The 8,180-nt window shown below is 57.8% G+C and overlaps 1 protein-coding gene across 1 annotated transcript in view; it reads right to left on the bottom strand.

Annotated features, from left to right (window-relative positions):
* Window positions 1-8,180, bottom strand: part of RPH3A (rabphilin 3A) — a 77,261-nt gene that overhangs the window by 18,308 nt on the left and 50,773 nt on the right. The window contains exons 6-11 of the mRNA XM_012730890.1: window positions 6,919-7,048; window positions 5,683-5,769; window positions 5,032-5,176; window positions 3,161-3,199; window positions 2,907-3,062; window positions 2,007-2,084 (exon numbers count right to left, since the gene is read on the bottom strand). Of these exons, the coding sequence (XP_012586344.1) occupies window positions 2,007-2,084; window positions 2,907-3,062; window positions 3,161-3,199; window positions 5,032-5,176; window positions 5,683-5,769; window positions 6,919-7,048 (635 nt within the window). The remainder of the gene's footprint in view (window positions 1-2,006; window positions 2,085-2,906; window positions 3,063-3,160; window positions 3,200-5,031; window positions 5,177-5,682; window positions 5,770-6,918; window positions 7,049-8,180) is intronic.

Here is an 8,180-nt window from a genome sequence, read left to right as displayed (position 1 = left end):
GTCCATCTGTCTCGCCCTGGACTCTGGACCCATGTGCACGTGCACAGATCAATGCATCTTTAAAAGAAAACCTGGCCATGCCCTGAGGCTTTCTGCGGAGCAGTTTGTCGCATCTAGCCGTCTGGAGAGTCGGTCTTCCGACTACTCCTGCTTTAGAGATGAGTAAACTGAGGCTCACAGGAGCTCAGGGACTGGCCTGGTTGCAGCTAGGCTTAGGGCCGGCAGCAGCGATTTGTGCCAGGCCGCTTACGCTCTCCGTCGCCATGCGTGTCGCCGCTGTCTGTGTGTCTATCCCCTGCTCAGAGATTTGGGGTTTGCAGAGGCTCAGAGCGAGCTGGCTGGAGTTAGGGTGCAGACAGGCAACATCGGGCAGCCCCCTGCTGTCTCAGGGAGACAGGGGAGAGGTGGCCCCTGGGCAGCCAGGGGAGGAAGCCAACACCTGCCTGGTCTCTGGTCTGGGAAGCGCCCGCCTGGGCCGGGCTGGAGGCCCCGAGAGGAGCCAAGAGAGAGGCCTGCAGCAGAGGACGCAGGTCCCCCTCAGGCCAGGCTTCTCCCCGGGCTGGACACAGGCCTGGGGCCTCGGGGGCAGAGGAGGGCCCAGCTGGGGACTCCGAGGCCAGCAGAGGCCGAGCCGGGCCTCTGGGCTGTCCTGTCTCGCTGCCGCTAGGAGGCGGCCGGGCAAAGGGGCAGGCAGAGCTCGGAGCGGGTGCAAGGGAGGGCCCGGAGTGCCCCGGGCGTCGCTGTCTGGACAAGGGGCCCCCCGGGGGCGTTGGCGGAGCCAGGGGTGGGGGGGCCCGCTGGGGCGCGCATGGATAGGTCCAGGGCTGAGTCAGCAGCGCCCCTCAACACCGGGCTCCATCGCGGAGAGTCTCACTCAGTGCTGCTTTGTCCTCAGCATCCCCTCCTGGGAGTTTCTCCCGTCCCCGGATAGGACGGGCCGTGGCTCGGCCCCTTGAGTGGACAGAGCACTGGGAACGGGGCCACAGTGCGTGGGGGGGGAGCGGCAGGCCCCCCAGTTCCCGTTCATCACGTTGATTGCTAATTCCCCTCTGCTCCAGGACAGGCTGTGTCCCCCGACAGATGGGAAAGCCCAACCCCGGGACCTGTGGCCGTATCTGCAAAGGGGCTTTGGAGATGATCGCAGACGGTCCGAGGAGGCCGTGAGGGTGGGCCCAACCCAACAGGCCCTGTCCTTATGGACATTCGGCGCGGAAAGAGCCAGAGGGGGCAGCCTGCGCGGGGGACCACCCCGCGCCGGGGCCCTCAGCGAGGAGCAGCGCTGCCCGCCCGAGTCGGCCCCTCAGCATCTGCGCCTGTGGGCAGTAGCCTCCGTGCCCGCTAAGCCCCACGCTGTGGCATCTGCTACGGCGCGGCAGCAAGCTGACGCGCTCTGCCCTCCTGGGGCGGATGCTGGCGTCTGGCTCATGCCCCGTCCCACGCTTCCCCTGAACCACTAATTTCCCGTGGCACCGATCAGGCACTATTTCCATTGTCTTAGGCACTCCTAATCTGTTGAGATTGTCCCTTATCACTGTTCTCTTTGCTCACTGTTTCCCCCCGAATCTCACATGCTCTTCTGGGAATTTGCACATTTCTATTATAGTCTGATGTTCTCGAAATTTCCCTAAGAGACCCGGTGACAGTGACGTTCCTCACGTGAGCTTCTATATGAGTCCATTCGAAGAAAAGTATTAAGCAATCAGGAGGTGGGTGTGGAGCCTGTGGGAAAAGCTGTCTAGTGCGGTGACGGGGGCTGAAGGTGGAGATGCTGGGGAAGGAGCCGTCGAGCAGTCACTCCGGGGGGAGGAGAAGGCGCCTCCCCGCGCCTCTCCCCACAGTGCCCGGCCTGGCTCGCCAGGGGAAGGATCACCATTCTAAGGGTCTTAGAAGTGCTTGGGCTTCATGTGGCCGCAGCTGTGAGAAAGCCCGGGGGGCTCTGCCCGCCAGGTGGGAGGCACTGGGGTCGCTGCTGAGTGAGGGTCAGCGGGCGGGTAAAGGCAGATTACCTGGCTGCGCGGGCACCGGGCTCCGCACGGAGGGGGGGGCAGGCCGGGGGGCCTGGGCTGAGTCGGCCCGTCTCAAGCCTGCAGGGGAAAGGAAGGGAGACAGTCTTTCATGTGACACAAACATGCATGCACACATGTATCCGCACAGCATGTCTAGACATGTATACTCACCCACATACACGCATGTCGTGTGCGTGCACACGCCTGCACACCGTGGAAGCATGAAGAAGCTTACTACGGGTCAGCAGACACAGTCAATGCCTTCAGAATCTGAACTGAGAACAGCACCACCTCCAGACTGACCAGAGTCTGTGCCCAGAGGCCAGAGGCCCACACGGGTCCTGAGTCCTCCCCCTCTAATGTCAGAGCCAGTCTCGTGCCCTCCGCACAGTAAGACGTGAAGCTGCTCTGAGCTGCCGCACAGGGTTATAGGACGGCTCTGCCCAGCTAGCAGGCGCTTCTCTTGAAGTCCCGAGCCAAGGCTCCAGCCAGTGGACACACTTGCCAAACAGACTGAGGCCTGCAAGCGCTGGCCCTGCTGGAGTGAGGGCGCCTGTGGGCGCCGCCTGGCCACGCTGACTCGGTCCTGCCTCACGACGGCAGCGGCCACTTGCCAAAGGAAGAAAGCTCTTGGCTCAGAGCCAGGGGCGTGTCCTCCGGAGGTTTCTCGGGAAAGGAGGGCAATCACATTTTCCTTACAGTTGGCATTTGAGCAAGAAGAGGCTGTAACGGGAATCCTGGCAGACTCAGAGCAGCTTCTGGACCCTGTCCCCAGCACTGAGGACGCACATGGCACCCAGTAGGTGCTCAATCAGCGCTGGATGGAGACGTGAAGGAAGCACCATCCTTGTTCTCGCCCTTCTCCTCCGGGACAATGGCTGCGTTCCCCCACTCTCTCACCTGCGGGGCTCCGGCTGGTGTCTCCTGCAGCACCCCCACTGTGGCCTTGGTCCCAGCTCTCTGGGCCCCGGCTGGATGAGCTCATTCGCGTCTCAGAGGCCCTGCGCACAGGAGGCCCGTGGCTGCCCCGTCCAGGAGCAGAGGCTGGGTCCGGGCCTGGAAGGGGAGCACACAGCAGGGAGAAAGGGCAGTGGCGGGAGGGCGTGGAAAGACGGGTCCATCCCCAAGGGCCAAAGAGAATCAGCACAGCTCACCTGCCTTCTGACCCAGGCCCCTCCTGTCCTCAGTGTTGCCTGGAGAGAGAAGAGGGCGGAGAGTACTTGCTTTAGGGTGTGTGGAGAGCTCACTCACCACCCGCCCCTCCCAAGAGAATTTTTTAAAAATCAGTCTCTTCCCGACCCCCCCTTGGATGTAGCCTCTGTTCGCAGTTTCCTATTTTTCCCTCGCAGACACAAGCACAGAGGCTCACATTTAGAAAGAACCAACCAGGAGCACTGGCTGTGTCGCATTCCAGAAGGCACTTTGTTCACTTGATCCGATTTCCCCCAGGACTCGGGCAGGCTCCACCTCTAAGCCACTGGCCCTGGATGGTTCCTTAGGCTCCTGGTTGTCCTGTCACGTCGCTGGGTCTCTGCAGTGCCACCTCTCCCACTGCCTTCTCTCGGCCAAATGGAGCCTCCTGTGACACCCGTCACCTTTACCTGCTGCATTTCCCTCCCTAGCCCTTGGTGCTACCCAACGATATAATGTACTGATATTTACACCTGCTGTTTGTCAAGCATCTGCTTCCCCCACTGGGATTTTAGATACACATGGGCAAAGAATCTGTCTGTTCCACTCACCTCTCACTGGAAGTGTTCAGTGAATGTTTGTCAGAAGAATGTCGAAAGCACATACTGTGGCCGAAACTGTAACTCTACGTAGTATGTTCTTACATTATTTCCACTTCACAGATGCTCAACATACCACGCTGTGGGTATATTGTAACCCACTCACCAATTTACTTGTCAATGAACATTTAGATTTTTCCAGTGTTTTTGCTGCCATAGTTAATGAGGCAAAAAATATACTGATTCACTTATCTGTTTATACTGATACATTTATTGCTGTTAGATGTATTCCCAAAAGATTTGCTGGATCAAATATATTTATACTTCAAATTTTAACTCACCCCCCCATTACTGTCCAAAAGCTTGGAAGTGATAGTTTGTAAAGCACATACATCCACACATTCCTCACTACTGGATGTTATTACCAACAGTTTTTAGGTGTCACTATGCAGTGTTGGTGATGTTACTTCCTTCTAATGAGATAACATCAACCATATCATCAAAGTTGACCTGAAAAGCTAATTATGACATTTATGTATATCATTGTGGAGGGGACTGATGCTATGTAATGTTAACCAATGTGTCTGAACTTCACTACACTCTGTGAAGCACTTCGCATATAGTGTCTCATTTATTCTTCAAAGCAACCTGGAGAATCACTAACCCCACTTTGAAATGAGAAAAGAATCTCAGAGAGGAAAGGCCACTTGTTCAAACTCACAGAGCCAGAGCTAGAATTCAAATTCAGGTGCACTGGGCTTCAGAGGTCTTAGACTTGATATTATTCTGTACAGATTTCTTAGCTTAAAGAGAACAACGCTTAACCAGGAAGAAGGGTCTCTAGTGGTGGATCCAGAGTTCCCTGGGAAGTCAGGGTGTGCTGAGAATGTGGCCACTTTCTGCAAGGAGAAGTTGCTTGTGCTTGTCGGAGAGAAAGGATCTGTTGGATGTCTTTAGGGACCAGGAAGGATCAAATTCCCCTCAGGTTCCAGGGTGTGGTTTGGTGGTGGGTGTCTCTCAATTCCTAATTTTAATCTCCACCCCTGTGGTACCTCTAAATATTCTATCTGAGATGACAAGGCCTTTTGGCAGCCTGCCCTTGCCGAAGGTTTCCCTTACAACCCTCCTGATGAAGTTCAGGGTGAGCAGTGACGGGGATGAAGGAGTCCCAGACGTAAGCCCACAGGTTGTGTGTCCACCAGCTAGTAGAAGAGACCTGGGGGGCCAGGACCTCTTCTAGGTAGACCCTCAGCTAAGATCTGTCTGCGGTCCTGAAAGGAGCCACTCTGCCCTACCTTGTGTCGGAGCCCGGGCTGTGTGCTCGGGGGCAGCAGGCTGGCCGACAGGCTGCTGGGGTTTGGCCTTCTTTATAGGCATAGGCTGTGGGAGGACCTGTTTGGGGAAGCCCTTGAAGAACCATGCTCCAGAGCGCTTCCACACCTGGAGGAGGAGAAGCACAGGGTGAAGCCTCCCTAAGCAGCGATCACAGCTGCTCCTGCCCTGACGAGTGTCCTCAGCGCCCCGACTTCTTACCAGTACGCAGCTTTTCACAGCTCCCAATTGAGTCACACAGGCTCAGTAGAGAGCGCCCGTGTATCCCCACTCTTTTGATGAAGAAATTTGGATGTCGGAAAGGTTAGGAATGGGTGTAAGCTCAACAGTCACAGAGCGGACTGAGCACCAAGTATTCCCTTTTCTAACTGAGGCGTGCTCCCTGCTTCCAGGAAAATGAAAATCACAGAAACAGAGATGAGAGACTCATTCGAACACTCAGGAGATACCCCACCATGTTCTCTGGCAAGCTGGTTCCTTTCCTACCAGCTCCTCAAGACACAGGCCTGGCCACATGTCCCAGCCCTCACTACCCCATGTCTGTGGTTCTGGAGAGGAAAGCGGAGCTGACTACAAGGGAGGCGCTCTGGAAGCCACACGGGACAGTGACTCACCTCCCGCTGCTCGATGCAGATCTTGCAGAGCCACACGGAATGTGGGCGCTTGTTGGAGGTCTCCACGCCACACCTGGCGCAGACATTCTGAGGACAAAGCACAGCCCAGAGCACACTCAGACCGGCCAGGCTCCGGGCTGCCCGTGGTGTGGGAGTGGCCGGGGGGCGGCGAGAGCCCTTCTGCCTGTGAAGAGCTGGCTCTTCTCTCACCTCCCTGCACGGCCAAGGCCCGTTAGAATAACGTCCCCACTTGAGCTCTGATTTCAATACCAAGACCCGAGTCATTCCCAACACTGGGGAACGGGATTCTCCAGGAGGCTCTGTGGGGTCTGAGTTTTCAGCCAGACTGACATGATTGACGTGATTTTTTTTAAAAGAAAAAGTCACATAGGCATTTTATCCATCAATATATTTCGCCTTTGTTCCCAAATGAATCTCAGGCCACCCAGCCTAGGACCACACATTCAACTGCTCGAGGAAAAGGGAGCATCTGAATTAATGTCAGGACTGGGATAGAACACTGTACCTTTGGCTGAATTTCCTGGCAGGCGAGACAAAAACAAAGACCTAATAGGTCCCAATATTGTCCCCATTGGTTGACTGCAGCAGATAAATGTCTTTGGAGTAGATCAAATTTCCCCAATATTCCACTCTAAGTGCTACCTGGAGCCCTCGGCAGGAAATGCCAGGAGACACCACAGATGTCTCCAGCTGGTTGTTCCCCTTAATTCTCTCCAGAACAGCTGTATTTGCACCCTGGAACTTCCAGGTGCAGACGGCTTGAGGAGAGGGTGGAGGGCAAAGAGCGCGGGGGACACCCCTGGAGAGTGAGAGCCCCGAGAGCCCAGAAGGCTGCCGTTGGCTGCAGAGCGTCTCTGAAGCCCGTGCGGAGCCTGCGTGAGGCAATGCTGGGCTGGGCCTCCGGGGCACGCGCCCCCCTAGCCTGAACGCCTGGCCCAGGCACCGGCAGGCGAGCGGCTGCGCCACAGCCACGTCCCGCCTCAGGCTCCCAAGTGCATCCTGGATGGAGCCGGGTCCGACGCTCAGGGAACCTTGAGAGAGGAGCCAGGGCCAGAGTTGCCTTGGAAAACAGCTGGGCATGGGGGCAGCCCAGCAGGCGCTGGCCACGACCCTCCGACCCTCCGGCATCCAAGGCCCACCCAGAGCCCCAGGGCCCCTGGCTGCCGCCCGAGACCCGGCCTGGCTGCCTGTGGGGAGCGGGGGGCGCAGCGGTACCTTCTTACAGTCCTCACACACGACACAGGTGGAGCCCAGCACCCCTAGCTGCTCTCCACACAGAATGCAGCGGTTCACGCCGTCCCCAGCCACGTTCTTCCTCATGTTCTCCAGACGGTCCACCAGGCGCCTGGAAGCACAGACAGCAATGGGGACCCCAGGAGCAGCGGCGAGTCTCGGCCGCTTTGAGCCAAGGAGCTTCGGCGTCTGCCGGTGGCTGTTGGGGCCCCCCAGAAGACGCCCATGCATGTGCAATTCAGAAGCATTTCAGAGCGCGCCCAGACCCAGAGAGAGGACCCACCCTCCCACGCAGTCCGGTGCGCTTCAGCTGGAGAATCTGGCCTAGTCCTTTCTGTGTCCTGCCGCCTCCTCCCAGGAGCTGGCTCCTGGCTCCAGATCTAACTGTCTAGATGGCTCCTGCGTGGGAGTCTTCACGGGCACCTCAAGCTCATGCGCTGTCCTGGCTGCTCTCCACTCCCGGGCCCAGCAGACTAGCTCCTGCTTCTAGGAAATCGCCCTGCCACCCACTAAATGGCTCCAAACAGAAAACTGGGCCTTGGGGGCCTTCCTTGATCCCCCACTCTCCTGGGCATCAGTGGCCCTCCCCATCACACCCACCTCCCTAGCCCTTCCGGAATCCACTACTTCCCTCCATTCTGACGCCAGCCAAGGACCAGCATCTCCCTCCTGGACAGCCGGAGTAACCTCAGTCCCCTGTGTGCCTTCCGCAACCTGTGCTCCACCACGTGGGGCTGATCTAAGCACCAATCTGACCCCATCCTGCTCCCCAACCCCCCCCCCCCGTGAAGCCTCTGCCCCAGGCAAGACCTCAAACCGCACCGCCCTTCTTGACTGATGTCCAGCGTCCTGGGCCAGCGGCTCTCCGGGTGCCACCAGGCCCCGCTCAGCATCACTGGGGAACGTGCTAGAAACACGGCTTCCTGGCCTCACTCTAGACTCAGTGAATCAGAGGCTCGGGTGGGCCCAGCAATCCTCTCTAACAAGCCTTGCAGAGGACTGTGATGCTCGAGTAACCCCGCTGCTGACTCCTGGCACCCCGAGTCCCCATCAGCCTCAGTGCTGGTGCACGTTCTGTCCCCTCTGCCTAGAATCCGCTCTCTTGGGCTCTCTCTCTCTCACACACTCAGACTTTCCAGTCTCCACTCCCCTGACCCTCCCGCTCCTCTGACCACCCATTTTATTAGCTCTGACTGAGCCCTGCACTGTGGCAGGCGAGACAAAAACAAAGACCTAATAGGTCC

This window comes from Condylura cristata, unplaced genomic scaffold, assembly GCF_000260355.1.
Source record: "Condylura cristata isolate star-nosed mole 26May11 unplaced genomic scaffold, ConCri1.0 scaffold00029, whole genome shotgun sequence".
Classification (NCBI taxonomy): Eukaryota; Metazoa; Chordata; class Mammalia; order Eulipotyphla; family Talpidae; genus Condylura; species Condylura cristata.
The sequence above is the reverse complement of the archived record's forward strand: the minus strand, read 5'-3'. Positions and strand labels throughout refer to the sequence as shown.